Here is a 27,534-nt window from a genome sequence, read left to right as displayed (position 1 = left end):
CAGAGAGCAGGTGGGGGCTTCGCCTGGGTGCAGGGGGAGGGGCTGGCATAGGCAGAGCTCCCAGAGGGCCATGATGGAAGGGCCCTGGCGGTGCCGGGGGCTCTCGGAGGGCCTTCAGGAGGGTGCAAGCCGAGCAGTGATGCCACCTGACCGGTCCAGGGAGGATGGTGGGAGCTTGGGCCAGGGTGGCGGCTGTGAAGGAGGTGAGACGCGGCTGGTTTCTGGATGGGTTTAACTGAGATTCTATTACACCTGGCAACGTTCCTGGACCATCCGGCCCGAGGTCACGAGAGAACATCTGGGGCCCCGCCTGGCCTGGATGGTGCCGACCCCCGGCAGCCCAAACTCACCCTCCCACCGCAAGTGGCCTGTGCTACCGCCCAGGCGGAGACTCGGCCCACAGAGAGCCTTCCCCTGACCCGGGGCTGGGGCACAGCTGAGCCCCAAGGCTGCGAAGTCCTGACCCCTGGGGTCGGGATGAGAGCTTATTTGGAAACAGGGCTGTTGCAGATTCATTTGTTAACGGTTAAGCTGAGGTCACACTGGAGCCGGTGGGCCCCGACATCCAACGTGACACGTGTCCTTACAAGAAGAGAAGACACAAGGGGAGGGCAGCAGCATAGGCCACGGGACACCAAGGACGGCCACCACCAGCAGAAGCAGGGAAGCCGCAGGCAGGACGCTCCCCTGCGGGTTTCAGAGGGAACAGCCCTGCGGACACCCTGATTTGGGGTTTCCGACCCACCTCTGGCGCTGAAGCCCCGGTGGGCGTCGTCTCAGGCCCCGCCTCCCTGCACACAGGCCTCCACTCCCCAGGGCGGCTCACCAGCCCCTCCCCCGCACCTGGCATCTGCTCCGCTGGCCGCAGAGGGCCCTAGAGTCCTCCAGTTCCTTCCTGCTTTCAGACCACACTCCCACTCCCGCCCCCCCCTGCCCCTCCCTCAGGGAGGAAAGAGAGCCTGGGTCTCCCCGCTCACCCTCCCCAGCAGGACGCTCCGTGGGCAGGGGTTCCTCTTGGACACCTAGAGCAGGGCAGGTGCTCTGCGGCCCCAGAATGGGGACCTAGGCCTTCTACACCCCAGACGCGCCTGCGGCCAGGAGCCTCCCCACCCTGGCTTGTTCCAGGCACAGAGCAGGAGCTCAGGCCCCTGTGTGTTCATTTTCTAGTGTAGTTTCCAGCGAGCACAAAGCTGTGACTCCCAGGGGCACAGCTCACACACGCGTCACCACCACCCTGAGACACGGGTGCTGCCACCGCAGCCCACGGACGCGGAAGCCAAAGCCCAGGGAGGAGGGAGCCAGTGCGGGAGACAGACAGTGGGGACGGATGGGGCGGGCACAGCAGAGACAAAAGGCTGCCCTGTCATCTGCTGGCAGGACTTAAGGCCCATCCTCTGCCTGAGAGAAAAGAGGGAGTCTGTGCTGCTCTCTCTGGGCTGCAGGTGAAACCCTCTCCATTACGAGATCACCAGCTGGCGAGGTGGGGAAGGGAGGGCTTGTCCAAAACAGCAAGGGATTGTTTCTCCTCACCCGTTTCCTGGGGGTCCCCATGGTCCCTGGTGCTCTGTCTACACCCATGGGAAAGTCGACCTTCACGGGGAGCATTGGGGTGAGGGTCGCACCCACAACTCCCCAGGCAGGAGCTCGGGAGGGAGGAGAGGGCTTGGAACACCGCAACTTCAACAAAGACGTAATTTCTCTCCTTCTTTATTCAATCATAAACTTAGGTTAAATGCCTACATCAGTTTCTTAGGGTAATACTTACAGACAGGAAAATCACTTTTTTTTTTTTTTTTTTTTTTTTGCGGTACGCGGGCCTCTCACTGTTGTGGCCTCCCCCGTTGCGGAGCACAGGCTCCGGACGCGCAGGCTCAGCGGCCATGGCTCACGGGCCCAGCCGCTCCGCGGCATGTGGGATCTTCCCGGACTGGGGCACGAACCCGCGTCCCCTGCATCGGCAGGCGGACTCTCAACCACTGCGCCACCAGGGAAGCCCGGAAACTCACTTTTAAAATGAGTGTTTTACTCTTGCACTGCTGGTGGGAATGTAAATTGATAACAGCCACTATGGAGAACAGTATGGAGGTTCCTTAAAAAACTACAAATAGAACTACCGTACGACCCAGCAATCCCACTACTGGGCATATACCCTGAGAAAACCATAATTCAAAAAGAGTCATGTACCAAAACGTTCACTGCAGCTCTATTTACGATAGCCAGGACATGGAAGCAACCTAAGTGTCCATCATCGGATGAATGGATAAAGGAGATGTGGCACATATATACAACGGAATATTACTCAGCCATAAAAAGAAACGAAATTGAGTTATGAGTTATTTGTAATGAGGTGGATAGACCTAGAGTCTGTCATACAGAGTGAAGTCAGTCAGAAAGAGAAAGGCAAATACCGTATGCTAACACATTTATATGGAATTTAAGAAAAAAAAATGTCATGAAGAACCTAGGGGCAAGACGGGAATAAAGACACAGACCTACTAGAGAATGGACTTGAGGACACGGGGAGGGGGAAGGGTAAGCTGTGACAAAGTGAGAGAGTGGCATGGACATATATACACTACCAAACGTAAAATAGATAGCTAGTGGGAAGCAGCCGCGTAGCACAGCTCGGTGCTTTGTGACCACCTAGAGGGGTGGGATAGGGAGGGTGGGAGGCAGGGAGACGCAAGAGGGAAGAGATATGGGAACACATGTATATGTATAACTGACTCACTTTGTTATAAAGCAGAAACTAACACACCATTGTAAAGCAATTATACTCCAATAAAGATGTAAAAAATAAATTAAAATAAAATAAAATGCGTGTTTTGATGGAAATTTCCATCTCTTGAACTAGAAATGATCTTTCAAAATATTTCAGTACCCATTTTGGGCTCAGGGGCTATCGACTGAGCACAGTCGGCCCCCCGGCTGGCGGCACTGCACCTGGGCCTGGCCCGTTGGGGAAACATTTACCAATTTCAAGAGACAGAATGATGCTCATACATTTTCCCCACTACTTTCACTTCTGGGAATTCTACATTGAAGACAATGAAGAATCTCAGAAAAGCAGGCGTTCTGCCCAAAGACGCTGACCACGTGGCTATTTACACTGTGAGAACCTGGAAACAACTGGGACTGGCGTGGGAATGGTGAGCGAGCCCTGTGAGGGGCGGCTCCCTCAGGCACGGCAGTGTGTGCAGCGCCCACATTAGCACAGGGGACACACAGGAACCCAGAGAGCACTGCCCCGTCCCCACCGTATGGACGTCTAACCTATCCAAACTTTAACCTATTGCAGCAACACGGAAAATGCACACAGGAAGTGAGGTGAAAAAAATCAGTGACTGTAGTATTTGTCCTGGGAATCTGGTGGTAAGGAGCCAGCTAAGGGGTGACCACTGGGCCACTGCACCCCGTCCCACTGCACGCAGGGTTAGAACAGCCTCGGACCTGCCTGCCCGGCCCCCTCGGAGCACTACACGTGTCGCACCGTGAAGGTGTCCGCCTCTCCTGAACTGGAAGCCCACGGAGCGCAAGGCCTCAGCTGCCGACCGTGAGCCCTCACTGCCCAGCGCCGGCCCCGGCACCCTCGGGCTTATGAAGTGAGCGAACGAATGCACTCACCTTCTGAGAAATGTGCTGTGGAAATGTCACGTGGTTATGAACAACACACGTGTAATGCTTTTCTACTGTCTGCACGGCATGAAACATGAGATTCCGTCTGCTCTCGTGGAACACACTTCACACCTGTGATCCGGATCTGTCCATACAGCCGCCTCCGGGGATGTGGGTCTGATCTGGCCTTCGCTTCCTCTTCAGAGTAAGGACCCACTGGCTTTGCTCACAGACAGACGGCCACGACAAAGCCGAACCACCACCCATTCCCACAGGCCAGGCAGCTGGGGGGTGACGACATCATGATACAGAAAGCAGGGACGCAAAGCTGCATTTACAACACATCTGCAACCCTAGAAAAGAAAATGCTTAGAAAAAATGCCCAGAAGGACATACACCCACATGGGAACAACAGCTGCCTGTGTGACAAGATTACGGAGTGTGTCTGCCTTCTTTTTGCATTTCCTACACCATCGGGAATGGACAGGCATTATCTTTATCATGAAAGATCTAGCAGAGTTCTTATTTGCCGCCCAAGCCGTGCTTACCAGTTAGACCTGGAGACGCGGGCCACGGGGGCACTGGCCCGACGGGCTGGTCACCACACCGCCAGCTGCACCACGCTCCCCACCAGCAGGCCACGGGAGGAGGCTCATCCCGCTGCAACACCCATTTTGAGCTGCTGAAAGTCGGTGAGTCGCCTGCTGACCGTGACTCTCTGAAACAGCGTGGCCACAGGTGGTCAGCGGAAGCGACCGGAGGAAGGGCCCGCACTGACCAGGCCCAGAGCCTCCGGGGAGCTTCAGCGCCATGCTGCCCGCGCCCGCCCGAGGCTCCGACCTGTCAGACGTGTGCCGCGGCTCTGGGACACCTCGGGGGATTTAAAAGCTCCCGGGCAGTCAGCTGGAGCCAGTGGCTTAGGGAACAGAGAAAGGGCAGTTGGCAAAATCGGGAACAGCATTTTATCACCAAACAAAATCTAACAGTTAGGAATCACACTGTTCTAAACTCAAAGTCTCAAGATACGGGACAACACTTCCACATTTCTGGAAAAGCCCACAGAGTGTATTTGCAAAAGGCTAACAGAGGCAGACACCAACGGAGATGAGCACGTCACATCAAAACACCACCAAGAAAAAGAGAATTCAGGTCGATTTAGCATTCGTTCGTTCACTGCTTACTGAGCACCTCGTGGGTCAGGCACTCGGCCCTGAGCACGGGCTCCTGCTCTGTCAGTGCAAGGAGACAAAAGATAAAAGAGAAACATACTCTGAAGACAAACACAGAATACGCGATATACAGAGATTATCCATAAATTATGGGGTCTACTTTCCAACACAAAGAAAAATTAACCTTAGACCTTCCCTCTTATTTTTATTTATACTATAATTTTAAATGCCCCCTTCCTTCAAGCTGGCCATGGCAATCTGGCCACCACGCAGCCATGAATCAGACATGGCCCTGCTGTGTAACTCTTACTGAGCCTGACTCAACCCCCGCTTTGCTTTTTTCACATCCACTACTGACAGTCTATAAAACGACACTTTGTGTACCTACACTTTTACGAAGGATGCTTTAAAGACGAAGGGACAGGTGTAGCTATTGCAGCCACACCTTCCATCTTCCCTGGCACACGGCAACATCAATAGCCTAACTGACAACCGACCCCCATCAGCAGCTCTGACAGCTGTTTCAACCTCACCCTCTCTGACAATCAGAGGGCCCCGTGGAGTAACCAGCGTTACACGAGGTGGACCACACAACCGTAAAATTGCCAGGGCTCTGGGTTCAGATCCTGGCCTCACTGCTGCGACTGAGTGGATCTGGGGGGGCGAGTCCATCTCAGTGTCCTTGCCAATGACCCCCGCCCCGCCGCCTCCTACAGGAAGTGAACGGGGACCGTCAGCCTCCGGCTGTTGCAGGCACTGCAGCCCCGAGCAGCCCAGACACGCGGAGGCCTCTCCACGGCACATTCAGACCCTGCTGGGGGCCCAAGCCCAAGAGGCAAGAACGAACACCCTTGACATTTGCCGCCTGGACAGACGTGTCACTACAACTGCCACCTCCGAGGGTCTGCTGGCGCTACCAAGCAGCCTCCTCTTGATTCGATTTCCCACCTGAAGACATGACGGCCAGCGCCGGCCTCTGCCGGACACGCGCTGCCACTGAAGATCCGGGCTCCCGCGACGTGCAGAACACACCGGCTCCGGCGAGACGGGCTCCTGAGTGAGTCCCGTCTCCCGCCAAACTCCTCGCCCAACCCCTTTGGGAGCAATCAGACGACATGGGGCCCAAAGCCGGGTGGAAGGCCCCGGAGGTCTGGACACACTCCCCGCCAGCTGGCTGGCCCTGCCTTCCCGATACCGGGGACCACTGGCTGGCAGCCACCAGCTCTCAGCCCTGGGCGCGCCCACCCCGTTCCTTTAAAGTGTGCCCAGGCATCCTCAGCCCCATCAGGTCCAGCACCGTCCTCTCCCACCTGGGGAAAGGCAGGGGTCTCCCACCAGCCTCCCTGGGCCCGCCTGGCCCCCCACACAGCCAGAGGGTCCTCGTGAACCTTCTCACCCTTCAGCAGGGTCCAATCCCTCCTCGGTTCCAAACCCTCCCCTGCTCCCAGCTAACTGAGTAAAAGGCAAAGGGCTTTCGATGACCCGGAGGCCCTCCACCCATCTACCAACGTGTGGCCGCTCCCCGTCCCTCGGGCCCAGCCTTGCCACTGCTCCTGCCCTCCGCCCTCCACCTGCCTAGGATGCCCTTCCAGACCTTGCACAGCCCAGCCCTCCTCCAGTCCAGGCTTGTTCTGGGCCTTCCCAGCACTCGGACCACCCTCCCCACTCCTCACACGCTGGGCTGTGTTGGGTTTGGGGTTTCCAGAGCATTCATGGTGCAGCATGCAGTATAACGCTGACCATTCACTGTCTCTCTCCCCGTTAGTGGGATGGGGGCACACGACAGAGGCACACGGTGGGAGCTCAAAACGCCCTTTGCTGAGGCAATGAGGGACTGTGGGTGCCCCAAGGCCGGCAGCAGCATGGTTAACCCGGCCGGGGGAGCTGTCTGTGTGTCCAGGGCTCTGGGCTGGACCCTACAGGGACCCCTGGGACGGAAGGGTGCTCTCCGCGAGCCGGGATCAGGGCATCGTTTCTAAGAGGGGGATGGGTAAGCAGGGGGAGGCTAAGAGCAAGGAAAGCAATCTGAAAGCGGGCACTGAACTGCAGCCACGCGCTGCAGGGGAAGGAAAGAACTCTACAGCTGTGTGCGGGAGACCCGGAGAGGATCCGACGGGCACAGCTCAGGACAGGAAGCCCTCCTCAAACACGATCACGGTGGGCAGAGCAGCAGCTGAGGCCAGGAGTCGGCACCACGCCCAGCAGGCCTCCCCTGTGGGGCCTGGGGTCCGACCTGGGCCCCTCACGAAAGTCTGCTCTGAATCACAGCCCGCATTTCACGAGACCAGTTTCCAACAGCCAGGTCAGTGGGACTCTCCGTGCTGGATTCCGAGCCAGTGTGTTCAAAGCAGAGCCTCCGTGTGCCCACGTCAAGCCCCCACCTTATGCGAGGCACTCAGGTGAGGGCTCAGCAAGGAGTCACGGGACAGCCCCCCCGCAGCCCCGCAACAGGGAGGGTGTGAGATACGGAGAGGAAAGCACTCAAAAGGGTGACACCACGTAGCACGCGTTTGCCTAAAACTCATTCAGGGTTTGAGAAACTGCCTAAAAACAAAGTCGCTCACCCATTTTACCCTTAATTTCTCAAGAGCTGAAGGAAAAGAGAACTCCGCGTGGGCTGCGGGCCGAGCAACTTGCCAACGTGCGTATGCGCGGGTGCCGAGTGGGGGGACCCACGGGCCCAGGCGTGGGGCGGCCCGGGCCTGGGCTTCACGTGCAAGCGTCCCAGGAGAGCTGGGGGCCAGAGGGACACAAACAGACTCCCTCAGTTACTCAACGGGTAGGTCCCGGGGGCACTGGTAACTGCGGGCGCATCAGCGAGCCTTCCGGGGAGGCTTTGCAACACGCCTGCCCGTCTCCCAACAGTGCAAAGCCGGTCCTTCCTGTGGAGTCCAGTCCAGGCCGCGAGGCGAGCACAGGCGCGAAGGAAACATCCCGGAGCTCAACAAGGCGATCACACGGGCACCTGGGGGCAGGGGTGGGGGGCGATGTGTGTGAGGCACGATGAGCGGAAACCGTTTCCAGGTCGTCGGGAAGCGGCACAGAGGCGCCTCGCTGGCGCCCCTTCCGGTAAGAGCAGAAGAGAAGGGAAGACTTTCTTCTCTGAGGCGGGGCCCCTGGGGACTGAAGGCAGATCAGACCGAGAGCATTTCCTTGTGGGCAACGCTGAGAACTGTTTTCAGTTTAACCTGCACCAGCTGTAGACTGTCCGGGATACACCATTAATCAATCCAAAGAGAAGCCTCATTTTCGTTACCCATTGAGTTAGGGACCTTCAAACACCATGACCTAGAATCGCAGCAGAGCGAACTCTGTTCCCCACGGTCACAGGGATCTCAGGAAGGACGGCAGTTCGCCGAGAAGCAAAAACCATCCCATTTTGTCCTCCACCCGGCACGTGTCCCTGCACTGCAGAGATGGCTCCCGGCCACCGGCGCCAAGGCCCGGGTGTGCCTGGCGGGGCGAGGCTGGAACCACGCACTGCGGCCAGGCGGCCCGGTCTTTCCCACGCCCGGGTCTGCGGCCAGCATGACCCCCTCCAATTCCTCAGGGAGCGGGACGCAGGGAGAGCCCAGCGGTCCCCAGGCCTTAGGTGAACAGCACCCCCCACCCCAAGGCCCTGAGCGCACAGAGCCGCAGGCCAGGCCACGGGCCCAAGTGAGGCAGGGCTGGGCCCCGGCTCCAGTGCAGCAGGAGGGCAACCCCGGGACGGCGGGCAGGGCAGGAAGGGCGGGCGCTGGCTCAGTACCAGCGGCTCCTTGCTCTGACCCTGCGGGGCCTCTGTGCGGTGCTGGGGACACAGCAAGGCCTCCGGTGCTGTGGGTCACAGACACACATACACACACACACACACACACACACACACACACACACACACACACACACAGTGACAGGCCGTTAGAGGGACAGGCAGAGGCAGAGGCCGGGCTCAGCGAATGGACCCTGAACATGCAGCTCAAGCTCAGGGTCTCAGGGGATGAGCCAGGACCACAGCAGCGCCGGGATGGGCCGGGGAGGCCAAAGCCGGTAGGACCGGACCCGAGGCCCCACCCACTCCTCCCTGCCCCGGAACACCCTCGGACCAATGGACGGGCCGCCGCCTCACCTAGATGACAATGAACGCAAAAGGCAGGCCAGAGGAGCAGCCCCCAGAGCCCATACAGCCCAAACGCGGCCACTTCCCCAAGAGGAGGCCTGGGGCCCGGGACTCAGCCCACCTGCAGGGGCCTTTCTCAGGTGGAGAGGGGCTCCCTGAGGGTAACACACAACTTCGCTTCTTAAGGGCAATCTTCCTTTTATGGTGCAACCTAGCGCAGGGGCAGCCCCTAGAGCCCCTGGGGTGCAGGTTCCATTTCTTTCAAGGGGTTTCACGAAGGTCACAGACTTTGCCTAAGCAGAGCCGTTCAAACTAAGTGGGAAAACGACAGGAACCAGAAGTGGGACAAGAAACGCTGACCTCTCTGAGCTTGACAATCACCGAGAATTCTTAGAGGCAGGGAGTCTGCCCTTACTATGCAAATCCCCTATTTGACACTTCTCAAGACGCTACTGAAACCTGCTGAACTAAGCAAGGTCCACAGCGGTTTGTCAAACTGCAAACAACTGCCTTAAAAAAAAAGTTTTATGCTGACAGTGTTACTTATTCCAAAAACAAAGGGTTCGGTGACCTGCACTTTTGTTTTCACAGCAGGAAGAGACAGTTTCTGCATCCCCCAGCCCGCAGGCCGCCCAGACCCCCGCCTCGCCACCACACTGCGAAAGCAGAGAGGCGCCATTCCAGGACCACGTCGGCGAATGACAAGGATGCCAACGTGGCTCCCGGACCAGCTTCCGTCAGGCCCTGAACCCCACTTCTATTTTTTGAGGTCTCCTCCAAATGCTGGGCAAAGACCCAGAGTCATCGACACGCAAAACGAGAAAACAGAGCAGGCCCAGCCAGCACGGACCCAGCCGTGCGACCGAACGACTCTCGATCACTGGCAGGGAAGGCCTCGCCCACGCCGGCTACTGCAGAGGCTTCTGCCCTCTCCCTCTACAAGTGAGGCAGACACACGCCACCTCACCCCAAGATGCTCAAGCAGAACAGACACTGAGCCGGTCAGGAGCCCCACAGCCCAGTCATTAGGAAGACACTGAACGTGAGGTTAAAGCAAGCAGGTGGTCCAGAACAGCCAACCCCCGTTGCTAGGCAGCAGGAGCAGGCCAGGCCCTTCGCTGCAGACCTGCCCCAGGAGGAAGCGGCGACTCGGCCTCCACGCCCGCCTCCCCCCACCACCCCCGGGCCAGCCCTGCCCACGCAAACAGAGTCAGAGCTCAGAGCAGCAGAGGCTCTCAGGACCCCCGAGCCAGAGCGGCCCGGGGGCCCAAAGCGCCTCTGGGACCGCAACTCCAGGCGGACTGAGGGCGCTGCCGTCGGCTGCCAGCAGCGAGAACGGAGGGGCCGCGAGCTCTGGCTCAGCCCCGGTGCCCAGCTCTCGGCCACTACTCACAGCCGTGGTAGGAGGCCGGCGACCCCCCGGCCTTGCCGTACTCCTGCTCCGAGTAGCTGGTGGACAGGTTGGGCTGGCTGGAGCCCCGGCCAAAGGTGAGCTGGCTGCTGCCCATGCCGGTGGCCACCTGGGCCATGCGTTCCTTGGTCTTGAGCGCCTGGGCCCGCTCGGCCTTCAGCCGCTCCTCGTCCTTCAGCAGGGCCACCAGCTGCTTGGCCTTCTCACGCACGTTGACGCCCTGGTCCTTGCCGTCGCGGTCGACGTACTGGAAGTCCTTCAGGGTCTGGATGGCGAAGATGTTCTCACGGCACTGCTGGGCCACGCGCTCCGAGCCCGTCTTGATGAGGTAGTCGAGCAGCGTCAGCGCCTTGTACACGTGCCGCCAGTTCTTGCCGTGGTCGTTGAGCCGCTTCCACACCATGCTCATGATCTCCGAGAAGGCCACCACGTTGTAGGTCAGGTCCGCGATCTCCGTCATCAGGGAGCTGGACGGGCCCCACGGGTCGTTGGAGGTGGCTTCCCGGACTTTTATTTCGGCTTCCGAGTAATTGTTCACGATGTTTTTCATCTGTCGTCTGATAGACGAAGTCGTCATCTTTACTTTCTCTGTGACAAATGTAAAGCCCTTCAAAGAGAGAAGCTTCCCTGTCCCAGGCAGGTTCGCAGCCCGTGAAGGTTCAGTCTCCGTAATGGGTCTGGAGCAGGGTCCCTGATGGTCATTTCCTCTGTTGGAGCCTCAGGTCCGAGAAGCTGGAAGCCATGACCTAGAGAAAGAAGACAAACGTTACTGTGCACGAGCCCCCCACCCCCGGGATGGCAAGCATTTTGCAAACAGCAGGCACTGGTCAGCCGGGGCGGTGAGTGGATGTCCTCCAGCCCCCAAGGACAAAAGAGATGCCATCTTCCCTTCAAAACTAAGATGAGATCGATATTACAAGTTAAAAATGAATAAAGTTTGGAACCTCCCTGGTGGTGCAGTGGTTAAGAACCGCCTGCCAATGCAGGGGACATGGGTTCGAGCCCTGGTCCGGGAAGATCCACATGCTGTGGAGCAACTGAGCCCGTGTGCCACAACCACTGAGCCTGCGCTCTAGAGCCTGCGAGCCACAACTACTGAGCCTTTGTGCCACAACTACTGAAGCCCGCGCGCCTCAATGAAGAGTAGCCCCTGCTCGCCGCAACTAGAGAAAGCCCACATGCAATGAAGACCCAACACAGCAAAAATAAATAAATTTTAAAAATGGTTAACTTTAAAAAAAAAAAAAGGAATAAAGTTTAAACTCAAGTTTAAGCCTCTGGAAGGAAAGCAGTAACACTGTAGCTACTGCTCTATTTTCAAAACACGTCCACTGGATCGGCTCTGCTGCGCTTGTGTTTTTTTTATAAATTTATTTATTGATTTGATTTGATTTATTTTTGGCTGCGTTGGGCCTTTGTTGCCGCGTGCGGGCTTTCTCTAGTTGTGGAGAGGGCGGGCTACTCTTCGTTGCAGTGCGTGGGCTTCTCATTGCGGTGGCTTCTCAGGAAAGTCCCCGATTGTATCTTGATTGTATTTTTCTTCCACCACCAGGCAAAAGCCAGCTAGAACAATCTAATGTCTGTCTACACTGGCTTGGGCACCATGCTTCTAACTGCGGGGGATTCTCCGTGACCACCTCTTCTGACTTCTTATAAAGGCTCCCAACTCCCCTTCTAGGGCAGGGCTCGGGCCCTCCACCGGGCTTTCAAAAGCCTCCGGCATCTGGCCCGAGCCGTGCAGTACAACCTTACAAATAATCTGGTTCTACCCCAATTTCCTCACTTCCCAGAGGAGAAAACTGAGGGTTACACATTCACAGGACACCCAGCCCTTTGCCACAAACACACCTCTCCAGGGAAGAAACTTCTGCGGAGCTGGAGTGAGGTCCACGCCTCTGGCCATGGGCTCTGGTCCAGAGTGTGGGGATCCCAGCTGGCTTGGTCACCAGTGAGCGCCCAGCACTGTGCCTGACGTGGGTAATAAACACTGCTGATAGATTTATGAAACAGATTAGAAACAGGGTCCCTTCCCTCAGGAAGGCACAGTCTGGCAGGGGACAGAGGTGAGCACAAGGCATCTGAGGATGCAAATCCAGAACAACTCGGCCGGCTGCTGGGGCCGCAAAGGCGGGCATGGAGAGCACTTTCTGCACAAGTAACCTGCAGGGAGGTCTTCAAAGGGGGAGACTTCCGGGAGGTGGCAGGGGAGTGGCTGCTGGGTGATTCCTCTCCTCCAGAAGGAGAAGCCAGGCCCAGAGCCCGCAGGGGCCGCCAAGGACAGAGCAGTGCAGCCGGGCGGGGACAAAGCCAGCAGCTGCCCCACACCCCACCCCACCCCAGCCGCCTCTGGGCCTCTGGCCTGGGAAGGAGCCGGGTGGCCTCGGGCCCGGCTGTCCACAAAAAGCCTTCCAGGTAAGGATCGTTCCGGCCCAGGTGCAGACGGGGAGCCCGGGCCCCCAGGGAGGACCCGCCGCCTCGCCGCGGCCCCTACGCTGGGCTGCTCCTGCCAGAGGGACGACGGACGGCCCCCACCGGGCCCCATCCACAGCCTCAGAAGTGAGGGAACAGAAGTGTCAGGAGGGGAAGCCGCGGGAAATGCCCAGTCCGCACAGGGTGCCAGCGGACAGGGGGAGCACAGAAGCCCACCCTAGTGACAGTCGTACACGTGCCCCTCAGCAGGCCAGGAAGCCTGCTTCCTTCTGAAGCCACAGAGTGTACGGGCTTCCGCGTGGGTGGGCACAGCCTGCACCCCTCACTGACCAACCGGCTCTCACAAGCCCTCTACCGTGTGTCCCGGGACCAGGGCCAGGCGCTTTGATGGGGACCTGCGTGCGTGATGTGACCAGGCTGGCCGTCCACGCCGGCGAGAGGACGGGCCTCCAAGGGGAAGGGCTCCAATGCCCCAGAGCAAACGCTTGCCAACGTCACACCAGTCACCCGAAGTCCCCAGGGCCCAGGCCCACCCGGCACTTTATCTGTCACCCACGGGGCGCTCGGCAGGCACGAGCGCCCTGCTCCTGGGAGAAGCAGGTGGGCTGGAGAGACCCCGGCCGCCTTCCTCCAGGTCAGGAGGCACTCCGAGGAGGCATGAGAGCAACGGTCCTGGTAAACAGGCCTCAAATGGTTAAATATGTAATGAAAAGAAACCACGTCCTGGGGGAGAGATGCTGCATCGGGCTCTGCTGCCCATCCTCTAGGCTGGTGCCCTCCCGGGGTAGGCCGCGAGGCCCAGCCAGGGCACCCCCCGAGCCTCCCAGGCCCTTGGTGGCAGAGAAAAGGCAGCCGTTCCCGCGAGCGAGGGCTGGGTGCCTCCGCCCTCCCAGACCCAGGCTGGGAAAGGAACCCGGACAGCTGAGAAAGAGGGGCTTCGGCCCAGCTTGCAAGGACACCAGTTAGCAGTCTCTCCGAGATACTTCGGCTTTGAGAGGGGAAAAGCTAATGAAATACTTGTTACAGTCAGAGAAAGCATAGGAATGTGCTGTGAACAGCTGTGTGCTGTTTTCCTAAAGCTACAGAAAGGGCGAGATGGGGGTAAGCAATTCCTGAAGGGGAAGGGGCCCCAAAGGCGCCTCCGAGGAACCATCCTCAGGGCCCACCTGCTCCGTGCCTGCCTCACCTGAGACTGCAGGGGAGTCTCTGACGCTGTGAGGGGCCTCCTGGGCCCTCAACGGAGGGTGCGGGCACTGTGGGTCCATCCCACTCGCCCCGCAGACCTCAGACCTCGTTTTCCCATTTTAAAACCTCCCCCCTCCACCCCAGGATTGCCTGTAAACACCCAGACATCTTCCTGCCAGCAAACACCCGCTGGGGCTGCCCTCAGAGCCCCGACACTCCCCAAGCGCACACCCAGCCCTGAGCTCTGCTCTCTTCTTGCTCTTTCTGAACAGCTCGCAGGCCCCACTCTCCAAACCTTCCTCCTCGGTTTGCCTTCCTTTCCCAGCTTGCTGAGCCCGCAGCGCAGCAGGCAGGAGCCAAGGATGGAGCCGGACAGGGCAGGACACTGCCTGAACCTGCGGGCCCACCTGGGCCCGAAGCCCCGTACCCTGCGCTTCACAGCTGCAGGAGTCCTCGCGGCCACGTGTAACCGGCAGCCTGTGCGCTCCGTCCTGGGCAGCGGCCAAAGAGCACACTCGGAGCCTCCAGGACAGGTGTGGGGACTCCAACCAGGCCCCCAGCCACAGCTGACCCGCAGCCCAGGCCGACCGAGGAGCTGCATCCCTTAGTCCTCGACACGCAGTTATCCCAGCCAAACTCTGGGATCATCACTCTTTTCCAAGAGCAGCTTATAATGGTGACCGTAAAGTAACCACTGGATCACATTTGCCGAGGACAGGCTAGGGCAGAAAAATTCTGGCATATCTGAAAACACGACCAGAATTCGACTGACAGTGGAGACTAGAAATAGACTGAATAAAACAGCAAACAGAACAAAACTAAAAAAAAAAACAAACAAAACATTCCAAGGCTAGAGTGATGCCCCTGGAGGCAGGAAGAATTCCATAAAAACATGCTCCGAGGGCCTGCAGAGCTGGGCGGGGAAATTCCTTCCAAATCTGGAGTCCCGGACCAACTGTGGGAGGCAGAAGCTCTCCGTGGTCCAGCAGCCCAGGTGGGTCCCTGGTCAAAGCCCACGTGTGCCTCGGCTATCGTGCTTCTGTGATGGGGCACGGCTGGCCAGGCGTGGAGAAGATGCAGTCGGTCGGGGTTTCCACCAACCCCCCACGGAGATTTCGGGGGCTTTTCAGGGATCAGGGATCATTATCAGGGACCAGGACCAGCTATGAGGGAAAGGCAGCAAACGCCTCTCGCCTCCCCAAACCGAACAGTCACAGGCCAGGCCAGTCACGAGCAGTAGATCCCACTGAATGAATGTACCCCAGACGGTAGCTCACACCATCTGCATCTGGCAGCCTCCTGCGACTTCCTCAAGGCAGGTGACAGCCTTCACACCCACAGGGGGAGCGGAGGGCCAGCCAGAAAAGGAAACGTCCGTCCTCCTCACTCACTGAACATGGCATCCATATCCCAACGACTCCTCGCTGGGTAGAGAAATCAAATTTTGTATCTCTATCCCAAAAGCGGGCTTAAAGAAAACTTTGCATTCATGTACTGAAAGAATTGCAAAAACGAACGTGACACTTAACTTCCAGATGATAAAGCAGGTACAGGGAAACCGCCCACACAGGAAGAGCCCCGGGGTGCCAGTGAACTGGCTGTAGTGCGGTCTGACGGCCCTGCCCCCATGCTGGATGACCCCTGCCCCCTCTAACCACCCCCCTGCAACGAGCCACCTGGGGGCTTCTCCCAAGACACGACAGTCGCGGAACAAGCAGAGGAAAATTCAATGTCAGACACCCTCCTGTGGACTTTACCTGTTCTTGATTTTTCTAAAAGTAGAAATCAGTACTGAAAACACACATGAGGAATTTCGTTTTTCTTTATCAATGTGGCCAATCATTCAGTCTCTGGGAAGAGCAGCCCTGGGCGCAGATTACACAGGTGTGGAAACGTGGTCATTTTAAAGGATGATGTGAAGCAAGGACCGGAGTTGGGAGACATGGTTCTGGCCATCCGACAACGCAGTCACTTAGAAATGGGGGTGTGACAAGCTGCACCTCCCTCACAGGGTCGAGGATCAAACACCCTGACGGCTGGACCACGTGGATGCACAAACGTGCCACAGAGGACAGAGTCCCTTAGCGCTCCCCCACCTCTGCCACTCCTCAGAGTAGCTTTGCAAATGACCAACCACAGACAACATTCTTAAAAACTCCGGCCAGCGTTGTCTCCTTCCTGACTGTCCTCTGTGGTTTGTCTGTGAGACCTGCTGATAGCAATAAGTCTTCAGGAAATGCCAAAATCGGGCACCGTGCCCCCCAGTTCAAAGATATCAGCCCATCTGACTACAAAGGAAAATAAGTTGTGTTCTTCTTTTACCCTCTTGACTTCACCTTTGTGTGCCCCACGGAGATCACTGCTTTCAGTGACGGGGCAGAGGAACTTAAGAAACTCAACTGCCAAGTGATTGGTGCTTCTGTGGATTCTCACTTCTGTCACCTGGCATGGATCAACACACCCAAGAAACAAGGAGGACTGGGACCCATGAACGTTCCCTTGGTATCAGACCCCAAGCGCACCACTGCTCAGGACCATGGGGCCTTAAAGGCCGATGAAGGCATCTCATTCAGGGGCCTTTTTATTATTGATGATAAAGGTATCCTTCGGCAGATCACCATAAATGACCTTCCTGTTGGCCGTTCTGTGGAGGAGACACTGAGACTAGTTCAGGCCTTCCAGTTTACTGACAAACATGGGGAAGTGTTCCCAGCTGGCTGGAAGCCTGGCAGCGATACCATCGAGCCTGATGTCCCGAAGAGCAAAGAATATTTCTCTAAGCAGAAGTGAGCGCTGGGCCATTTTAGGGCCAGGCTGCAGTAGGTGGCCATGAGAACAAAACCTCTTTTGTACTACTGTCATGCTTAAAACACAAGACCTTCCACTCAGCCCTGATGTGGTGTGGGACAGGACAGGCCTTTCCGGCAGGGGTTGGGGAGGCCAGTCTTTCTTCCTCTGGAGGGAATGGCCCGAGCAGTATTATGGGGCAGGCAAACTGATGTGTATAGTAGTAGGGTATCACTTTTGGTCTTTTGTAGTTTTATTACACTTGAGCTGAGGAGAAAAAAAAAAAAAAAAATCCAGCCAGAAAGCGAACAGCGTGGAGCGGTAGAGCACACAACCAGGAGCCGGGAAAGCGGGGATCAGGCCAGGCCCAGCCTCCCGCCCCTAAAGTGACGGGCAGACCAGAGCAGACGAGCTGCCCAACCCTCCCGTCCCCAGGCCCTCTTTCTGACAAGTGGCTCAACTCCCTGCCGTCTCCGTGGTGTCACGGGCTGCCCCTGCCCCAGGTCAGCCACAGAGAGGCTAGAGTTCCGGCAAGAAGCCTAGCGGTGGATGTTTCTTGGGCCTGTGCGGCTTCCTGGGGACCGTGGAGTATGAAGGGCAGCCCTCACAACACGGCCCCCCTCCAAGGAAGGCAGCTTGCACACGTGTGACCCCCGGGCCAGAGCCTCCATTCTAACATGCTGTGACTCTGCTACCAGAAATACCCACTAATGGTAGGTGGCAATGCCACCCAGAGACTGGGGGGGGCAACCGACGGCTTCAGACCCACCCCACCGGGCAGGCCCGGCGCTGGATTACAGTCCGATCAGTAGAATCTTCCAGCTTGAGCCATTTGGGAAAAAAGAAGAGCTACATGGGAAAATTTAGAATTCCCATGATTTCATGCTTAATTTAGACCTGGCTGGTCACTGTGGTGGCGCTAAGTGCTGGGCTGTCACCATGTCCTGAGGAGCCCGCGGGAGAGCGGAAGCCAAAGGGGGGGCTGTGGACCCCGCAGCCAGAATCCTGGTTTCAGGCTCAGCAGCCACCTGACACTGTTCTCAAAAGGAGCTCAAGACGCTCGCTCAGAGGAAGCCCGCGCAGGTAAGGAACAGGTGCCTGCACGCTGTGTAAGTGCAAACCAAGGCCGTGAGAAGAAGGGGCAGGTGCTCACCTCGGCCCTTAAACCAGCAGGGCCGGGAGGTCATGTCCGACTCTCCCCACGCAGCCGTGCAGGAACGGGGCTCCCACGGCTTCGGGGAGTGACGGCTGATGTCCACGGGTCCTCACAGGCCCAGCCCAGGCCGCGCAGGGGGTGAACCAGAGCCCCAGAGACCAGAACACGGGCGCACTGGGAAGGTGAGCTCTTCACGTGCCACCCACGTGCTGCGCCCTCTTCCCCATCATGTCCCTGGTCCCTGGAACTTCCTGCCTCTACCTGCTGTCTCCTCCACCTGCCGTCTCCCCGCACTGCCGCTACACCGGCTCTTTCTTGTCAGCTTAGACCTCGCCTCCTCGGGACCACGCGTCACTCTCTCAAGTCACCACCTTCCACGTGTGGCGGAGCCCCCCTCTCTGTTGGACAGCTTCCTGCTTATGCCCCGTTTGTCTGCTCCCCCTGCGAGCGCCGGGCCCTGCCCCTCTTCACCGCTGTGTCCTCGGCGCCGAGGACGGAACCCGACCCCGGGAGCGCTCTGACGTGCGCTGAGTGAATGAGCACAGAAGGAAAGAAAGGAAAACAGCATCCCCGCCCCCCCCACTCAGACACCGGGGTTCACACCTGGGGCCAGTCTCCCACTCAGTCTCCCTCGGGACCTCTGTCACTCGGGGCAGAACAGCTGCTCTGCTCACCAAACACGCAAAACCAAACTACGTGGTTAAAAGCTCACGACGCCAGACCTGAGGACAGGGACAGACAGCGTGCACCGAGCACACGCCGAGGGGAGTGGAGGCCCCGAAGCCCCACCAGCCTGGCCTCAGGAGCAGCAGCCTGGGCAGCGTGCGAGGCGAGGGTGGACGCCTCCTGTCTGGCCACAGGGACCTACAGCCTGCCTTTCCAGCGGTGACCGGAGGCCAGGGGACGCAGTGAGGACGGCCGCTGCTCAGCGCTGCATGACAGGGGTCCAGACACCTGCCTGCTCCCGGCTGTGCCAAGCTGAGTGTGTCTCTGAGGGTGCTTCTCAGCAGCCCCCCGAGTACAGCCTGGAGACAGCGTCCACGGCGGGGGAACAAGCCTACAGAAGCAACCAGGGCCCAGGGAGAACGCGCTGGGCAGGAGGTGCCTGACCACACGCACAACCTTTAAACACGGGCACCGGCTCCAGCTCCTCTCCTGTGTGGCTGGCATTTCCAAGCAAGGTCTCAGATGTGCTAACTCTCTGATACTAGCAGTCATCGTAAGAGAACAGGCTTAGAATAGAAACCGAAAATAGAAGAGGCTCTCTAAACAGAAACTGGAGAATCCTGACTGAGCCCTGGCTGTATGCCAGGCGTACCTACTCCCTGAACCTTGTAAGAACTCTACAGGGAGTAATTATTCTTCTTACCCTCATTTCATGGGCGAGGAAGTGCAGGCACAGAGAGGTTAAGTAACTGGCCTAAGCTACAGGCCAGCAACTGGTAGGACCAGGATATGATCCCAGACCTCTGGCTTCTGGTCCCACCCTCTTAATCTCTATTCTTATTCTGTTTAGCTTCAGACAAATCCAATGCTCTAAGTCACGAGAACAATGAATTTTTACTCACTGAATCCAGAGGCCTAGAAGGGCCCCTCCTGTCTAGGTGCTGAAAAGGCCAAAAGATGGCAGAGAAGCAACTGTTTTCCTACCCCCTGTTCAGCTGGCCACAGGACATCCTGTCCAGCTCACCAAACGAAGAGGGCAGGAGCAAAGATGCTGGAACTGGAAGGGGCCCAGCCCCCGCCCGCGTGCGGACGCTAGTTCTGAGCTGTGTGGTGCTGTCCTGGGATCGAACCCTGGTGTTCCCAGCTCCTTCCAGTGCAGCCTACAAAGAAGGGGGCCTTTAACGCTCTCCAAGAAAGCTTCACCCTGGGACATGTCAGGTCCCACAGACGGCAACACGACGAAATCCGGCAGGGTAGGAGCCTCGGGTGCCAGAGACTCCAAAACGATTTAAAAATTAGCCCTTCTGGAGGACTTCCCTGGTGGCACAGTGGTTAAGAATCCACCTGCCAATGCAGGAGTCACGGGTTCGAGTCCTAGTGTGGGAAGATCCCACATGCCGCGGAGCAGCTAAGCCCATGCACCACAACTACTGAGCCTGCGTGCCACAACTACTGAAGCCCGTGTGCCACAACTACTGAAGCCCGCACGCCTAGAGCCTGTGCTCCGCAACGAGAAGCCACCGCAATGAGAAGCCTGCACACCTCAACAAAGAGTAGCCCCCGCTCAACGCAACTAGAGAAACCCCACGTGCAGCAACGAAGACCCAACACAGCCAAAAATAAATAAATTTATTAAAAAAAAAAATTAGCCCTTCAGAACTCACACCCTTAAGAAATGGTACCTCTTTGGCTATAACCGTGTCTTCTGCTAAATCAGCCACACGGGCTGTAACAACCCGAGAACGCGGATTATTCCTTTAAAACAGCTGCCATCTGAAACACCACCAGGAAAAACCGGGTCTCGGTGATGAAAGGTAAGCTTCCTCTTTTGGTTCAGAATAAAAGTGCAACTTCCCTCCTTCCCCTCTGCTGGAGACCTGCCCAGGGTGTTACTCTGCAACACTCAGCGGGCTCTCAAATGTCACGGTCGGCCCAGAAAAGGCGCACCCGCCCGAAGCTCTTCCTGCCGCTCCTCTGTCCTCTTAAGTGTTTGTGACATGCTGTTGGGCATATACAAAAGCAGACGCACCAACCACATGTGGGGCCCAGACGAGGCACCCCTGTCACCCAGGCCCCTTCCCCCTCCCCCACCCCAGCAAACAGCTCGGGTTCTGAGTCCCTCCGTCCCTTGCTTTTAAAAAAGAAAATGATCTTACCACACATGTTGTACCACTGCCACAACCTGCTCCGGCGTCGACACTACGTGTCTGAGACTCGTCCACACGTGTGGCTGCGGGTCTGGGGTGGCTCATCCGCGTCCCTGCTGTATGGCAGCTGCCTGTGCTCACATGTAACAGTCTCCCCACTCATTCTCCTGTCCGTGGACACCTAGACCGAGCTCACCTTTTCACCACCATGAACAGTGCTGGTGTGCGCATGTGTCCCCTGGGACTCGTGCACCCAGTGTTCTAGACCACGTCCCTGGGATCAGAACTACTCCGCAGGGTGTACGAGTGTCCTCTGAACTGTGTTTTGAAAATGCTTCTGCTCTTATAACATCATTTCATCATCACAGCGCAAAGAGAGATGAACGGTTTAGCTGATACTAGATTCAACAAGCACTTTTCACACACTCGGTGCTTAAGGACCGGTGCTCACAGGGAAACAAACATACGACGCGGCTCCTCATCTGGGTTGGGACATCCGCGCAACCAAGGCAGAGCCGCGGGAGGGTGGGGGGACCGCAGGGCACGAGGGAGGCGGTGACGAGGCACTGATGTCTACGGGCCTCACTCGGCGCGCTAAGGGATCCGGACCTGCCGACCTCAGTCACTCACCTTCCAGATCTCTGCCAAATCCTCCAAGTAACAGTAATAATGGTTAACATGCACAGGATGTCTCCAATGTGCCAGGTGCTTTCTTAGGAATTCTCTCCAAGCTGCACCATTGTTTGCTTAATATTTTTCTTCAAATCAATTTCCTTTTTTTTGGTCATGCCTTACAGCTTGTGGGATCTTAGCTCCCGGACCAGGGATCGAACCCAGGCCCTCGGCAGTGAAAGTGCTGGGTCCTAACTACTGGACTGCCAGGGAAGTCCCTAAATCAATTTACTTTTAAACTCAAATACCTGCATTAAGTAATAACGTGCATGAAATCAGGTATCACTGTTATGGCATTTGGGGGAGGGGTTGTTTTTCTATTGTTTTGTTTTTCTATTTCTATTTGTTTTTATAGATATAAAATTCACCATTTTAAAAGTGTACAATCCACACTCAATTTAGCACCCTCACAGTGTTGGATAACCGTGGCCGTGGTGGGCATTTCTCATCCCTCCAAGGAGACCCTGCATGTCGGCAGTCACCACCCACTGCTCCTTCCACCCGGCCCCCGCAGGCGACCAGCAGCCTGCTTTCTGTCTCTGTGGATTCACCTATTCTGGACATTTCACATACACGAAATCACACAGTATGTGGCCCTTTCACTTAGCGTGTATGTATATATATATATATATATTTTTTTTTTTTCCTGATATGCGGGCCTCTCACTGTCGTGGCCTCTTCCGTGGCGGAGCACAGGCTCCGGATGCGCAGGCTCAGCGGCCGTGGCTCACGGGCTCAGCCGCTCCGCGGCACGTGGGATCTTCCCGGACCGGGGCACGAACCCGTGTCCCCTGCGTCGGCAGGCGGACTCTCAACCACTGCGCCACCAGGGAAGCCCCATCACTTAGCATATTTTAAAGGTTCATTTACACTGCACTATCCATCAGTACTTCATTCTTTTTTATGGGGGAGTAATTTTCCATCGTATGGATAGACCACATTTTATTTACCCACTTGTCAGCTGGAGGACACCTGGGTTGTTTCCATTTCTTGGCCGTTATGCACGCTGCTGTGAACTTTGCGTACAGGTTTTTGTGTGAACGCGTGTGCTCAGTCCCCCCGGGCAGATACCGAGGGGCAGGGCTGCTGGGTCCCGCGGTAGCTCTCTGCTGGGCTTCCTGAGGAGCCGCCGAGGGCACCACGGCGTGTTGTAGATAAAGAGCTACTAAGACAGTAATGTTCAGCTGCTACCACTTAAAATTATTCTGAGATACACTGCTGCCGTCAAAGCTACTGGAGTGGGTTTGCTGTCCGGGGGCAGAGAGGTGGCGCCGTGGAGGCGGGGCTTCTGCAGCACTGATGGAGCCGCAGCAGGCGGACGGCGGGGCGGGGGCGGGGGCGGCAGCACACGGACGCCCACACCAGAGGCCGGCGGGAATGGCAGGGACACAGCGGCACCTTTCACAGGATGTCAAGGTGCGGAGGGTGAGCCGGTTTCAGGAGAAGGTAAGAGGCAGAGCAAGCAGTTTCATTTCAGAGGAACGTAGCTGGAGGTGCCGGCAGGACAGGCACGGAGGGTGGAGACGGCCAAGGAGCAGCTAGTACTGAGGGCTGGGCGGGGCGCTAGAGGAGCCCAGGAGAGCAGGGGTGAGGGCGCAAGTCAGAGGAGGTGAGCGGCCATCAGTGAAGTCCAAGAAGGGCCAGGAGCGGGGCAGAGACACAGGAGAACCATCCAGTGCAGGGGAGGCGAGAGCTGAGGGTCTCAGGGAGCGGTGTTAACTGACAGGGATGCAGGGAGTCCAGAGGATGTGGCAAGAAGCCAGCCTCAGGCTGGGAGAGCTGCACGCGTCCCAGTTACTCCGACCAACAGCTCAGACACCCTTGTGTGGGAGCGCACGGCCCGCCCAGGCCTGCTGCGTGGAGGCCCAGGCCCCTGTGGCAGGACACTGAGCCCGGCGCCACCACCTCCCCTTCCCTGAGCGCCCCCCGCCCGCGCGCGGCCGGCTTCCGGCCCTCCCCCGCCTCTCCCTCCTTCCTCCCCCCCCCCCCACCCCCCGAACCTCTGGACTGCGGGCTCTCGGGGGACAGAGGCCCCGACTGTCTGCGCACTTGGCTGCCTCACAGGGCCTGGCGCGGAGCCGGGCACACATCTGCCGCGGGAAGGAACGACTCGACCCCACCTGCTCACACGCCGCCCCCGATCTCGGCGGCTCTCCCCACCCTCACCTGATGCCCAAGTCCAGGACCCACAGACGTCTTGCGGAGCAGGACACACGGCCTACGATACTGCTGCGGTTTAAAAACAACAGCTGGTCGGAGCGGAAAGATGGCTGGCCCCAGCGTCACGGGTGGTCACCTCCTCCGGGAAGCACAGTGGCGGCCTTCGAGGCCCCACAGATGACGACCTGAAAAAGCTGCGTGGACAGAGGTGGAACCCTCCGCTCCTCCTACGGGTCCGCAGTGCGTCTCTGCCGGACCCTCCTTGGCCCCGCGGTCCCCCGCCACACCCTCCAGGAGAGGCCGAGGTCAGGCAAGGCGGGCACCGGGTCCATTTCACACTAAGTGAACAAGCAGAAACAAACCGCGGTTTCCATACCGTATGATTTTTTCCAATTCTTAAAAGATGAGAAGTACACTGCTAAATGTCAAAACACAAAAGCCAAAAAGAAATTAAAGTTGTTATTTTCCTTTCGGTTTTATCTCCATTAGCCAAATGCTTCTGTTCAAACAATGTTTACATTGCCTTTGTGCTACTTTGTTTAGAAAAATAATAATAAAGGAGTGTGCTTCCAGCACTGACGACGGCGCATACGCAGGTCTGTCCAGAAAACACTGCATTTTAGGGGAGAGCTGTCTACTTGCCCCAGAATACTCACTGGCCACCGGCCTCCTCCTCCCTCAGCCAGCCTGGGGTCACCAGGGGGAGGACAGGGCGGTCCTTCGGCACATCCGTGCTTCCCAGCGAGGATGGACCAAGACCCGGGGAGGCCGGGCCCATGCACTCAGTGACCACAGGCTCCACTGCTGCTGGCCAAACTCACCAAGGTGACAGCTGCCTTTCGTAACAGCCCACTGTGTGCCACATCCCGCAAGGGAGGCATTTTACAGGCGAGAAGAGAGGGTGGGTGAGCTCTGCGCTGCCCCTGCTGAGCCCCAGCGCCTGCCGGGAAAGCTCAGGGAGCCCGGTCCTCAGCCCGGGAGCCTAACGTTCCTTCCGTGAGGCTGCCCTTGTCCTCTCCAAGACCACCACACACTTCTAAGCTGCTCCTTGCAAGACTCAAGGTCTCTCCACCAACCAGCTTTCAAGGAGGACCCATCAGTGACAGGTAACTCTCACCCTGGAGCTCCACCTTGCTAGTGACCCCTCCAGACAGGATCCTTCCCCTCGGCCCCCGGATGCCCGCTCCGCCTCTCTGCAGTCATTAGTTCTGTGCACCAAACATTTCTAGTCCGCGGCTTCCAGGGCCTGGGACAGAACTGCATTCCCCACCCCCGTTCTGGGTCAGCCACGGCCCTGGCCAGTAAAATGTGGCAGAAGTGACGTGTGTCGCTTTGTGTCCAGCACTTTAGAGGCCAGTGTGCAGTTCTCCACGTTCCTTCCCCAGCGTGGGGGTGGTGCAGGCCTGTGTCTCTACCCAAGAGAAAGGACACGGTGCCCACGGAGCTCACAGCAGCATCGCTCTTAACAGCCAGAAAGTGGAAAAAGCTTCCCTTCGACAGATGAATGGGTAACTAGAATAATAAAATGTGGCATATCCATACAGCAGAACAGCATTCAGCCTGAACACGTAAGGAGGTGCAGGCACCTGCTTCCACACAGGGAACTGGGAAAACACGCCGAGGGAAGCACACACGCAAGGCCACACATCGCTCCATTTCTACCAGTCGTCCAGAGCAGGCAAGTCCAGAGACAGAAAGCAGACCGACAGCGGCCAGAGGCTGGGGGACGGGGGGGAAGGGGGTGACCGCTTAGTGGGTACGGGGTTTCTTTTGGGGCTGATGGAATATTCTGAAGTAAGATTACACGGATGGCTGCACAACGCCAAATACATTAAAAGCTTGTGAACCATATATTCCCAACGCGTGAACCTTACTGTGTGGCACATAAATCACCTAACCACAAGGCTGTGAGTAACAACCAAAAGAACAATGGCCTTCCATCAGCCGGCTGCACGAATGATGACGGTGGCCACACACCCTGGAAACGCAGCCGCCGCGCAGAGGCAAACACATCCAAACCACACTGTATGCCCATGCTGAAAACCTGTCTGGGGCCAATTAGCTTCAAGTCCTGGAAGGAAGCCGAGGTCACGGTTCTGTCCCAATAGGACCAGACTCCATCCCAAGGCCACAGTCTGAATCTTTAAGAGGAGATGGGGGGAAAAGAATCTGGCTAGATTAGAATAATTCCTAGCCTGAAAAAATATTTACATGGACTTCCCTGGTGGTCCAGTGATAAAGAACCCGCGCGCCACAACTACAGAGCCCACGTGCCCTGGAGCCTGTGTGCCACAACCAGAGAAGAGAAAAACCTGCACGCCACAGCTAGAGAGAAGCCCAAGTGCCCCAACAAAGAGCCTGCGCGCCGCAATGAAAGATCCTGCGTGCCGCAACTAAGACCCAACGCAGCCAAAAATAAATAAATAATAAAATTTAAAAAAATATTTACAGCTCATTACACAATGAACCAACCTTCCAAAAACATAAAGAACTCACAGAAATTGAGAAGTAAGCAACCAATAACTCAAGAGAAAAATGGGAAAAGAACTGTCCACAAAAAAATGTAAGTGGTCCCTAAGCATATGAAATGATCAGCTCACATTTCAGAAAAATGCAAACTAAAGCTACCTCGAGGGCTTCCGTGGCGGCGCAGTGGTTAAGAATCCACCTGCCAATGCAGGGGACACAGGTTCGAGCCCTGGTCCGGGAAGATCCCACATGCCGCGGAGCAACTAAGCTCATGTCCCACAACTACTAAGCCTGCGCTCTAGAGCCCGCGAGCCACAACTACTGAGCCCACGGGCCACAACTACTGAAGCCGGCGTGCCTAGAGCCCGTGCTCCGCAACAAGAGAAGCCTCCGCAATGAGAAGCCCGCGCACCACAACGAAGAGTAGCCCCCACTCGCTGCAACTAGAGAAAGCCTGCACACAGCAACAAAGACCCAATGCAGCCAAAAATAAATAAATCAAAATAAATAAATCAAAGAAAAGTACATTGAGATACTCTTTACATCCGTCAGGTTGGCAAAAATCCAAATGTTTGACTCTACCTTCTGCTGGTGAGGCCCAGGGGGAAACGGGCTGGTGGGAGGGCAGGGTGTGGTAACCCCTGTGGACGGCTTTGGCAAAATCTATCAAAATGACAACTGTGTATTACCCTTGGACCCAGCACTGTCCCTGGGGAATGCTACCTGCAGATCCACCTGCTTACATGGGGAAGGACATGTAGGTAAGATCGATCCTCTCAGGAATGTTATGTAACAGCACGTGAGGGACAGCTGGAAGCTGCCGTACACGGGATGGGATTTAAAACAGTACAGGTGGGCTTCCCTGGTGGCACAGTGGTTGAGAGTCCACCTGCCGATGCAGGGCACACGGGTTCGTGCCCCGGTCCGGGAAGATCCCACGTGCCGCGGAGCGGCTGGGCCCGTGAGCCGTGGCCGCAGAGCCTGCGCGTCCGGAGCCTGTGCTCTGCAACGGGAGAGGCCACAGCAGTGAGAGGCCCACGTACCGCAAAAAAACCCCAAAAAACAGTACAGGAGGAGAGCATCACAGCACTACGCTCACAGAGAGGACATGGCTCTCCAAGTAGTGACACGTAAAGTCTCTAGGCTACGCTGCAAGTAAAAAAGCAAGGGGTAGAATGTGTACAGGGTGCTATCTTTGATTTAACACAAAGGGAGAAATAAGAATATAAATTTGCTTTTGCTTTATTTGCATAAAGAACACTGGAAGGCTATTCAGATACTAAAAGGGGTTGCTATTAGGGAGAAGGGAGTGGGGCAGGAGAGGTCAGAGGTAAAGGGGAGGATTGCTCAGAATGTATTTTAACACCTTCTCAGTTCAGAACTATGTGGATGTATCGCCTATTCAAAAGCTCATATATTTAAGAAAAATAAGCCCCATCCTCATTTGGCCAACAGGTCCCTTGGCCAGTGCTGGGACAGCACCAGCACAGGCATCAGCCAGGGCTGCATCCTCCCCCGTGAGCTGTCAGCGCTCCACCGCCGGCCGGGGCAGCTGGAGGCCACACAGGCTC

At 57.1% G+C, this 27,534-nt stretch overlaps 2 protein-coding genes across 2 annotated transcripts in view; one reads left to right on the top strand and one right to left on the bottom strand.

Annotated features, from left to right (window-relative positions):
* The window catches only part of EPN2 (epsin 2), an 84,493-nt gene that overhangs the window by 25,043 nt on the left and 31,916 nt on the right, over positions 1-27,534 (bottom strand). Inside the window, exon 6 of the mRNA XM_032616202.1 lies at positions 10,274-11,037. Within this exon, the coding sequence (XP_032472093.1) occupies positions 10,274-10,868 (595 nt within the window). The 5' untranslated portion in view covers positions 10,869-11,037. The remainder of the gene's footprint in view (positions 1-10,273; positions 11,038-27,534) is intronic.
* On the top strand, positions 12,425-16,938 carry LOC116745451 (peroxiredoxin-1-like). The gene is given in 5 exon segments (XM_032616201.1): positions 12,425-12,446; positions 12,725-12,847; positions 13,138-13,321; positions 14,232-14,439; positions 16,172-16,938. Coding segments are annotated over 5 exon segments (1,062 nt in total). The 3' UTR covers positions 16,697-16,938.

The sequence above is a fragment of the Phocoena sinus genome, chromosome 20, assembly GCF_008692025.1.
Source record: "Phocoena sinus isolate mPhoSin1 chromosome 20, mPhoSin1.pri, whole genome shotgun sequence".
Lineage (NCBI taxonomy): Eukaryota > Metazoa > Chordata > Mammalia > Artiodactyla > Phocoenidae > Phocoena > Phocoena sinus.
Note: the sequence above shows the minus strand (reverse complement) of the source record. Positions and strands in the feature narration are given on the sequence as shown.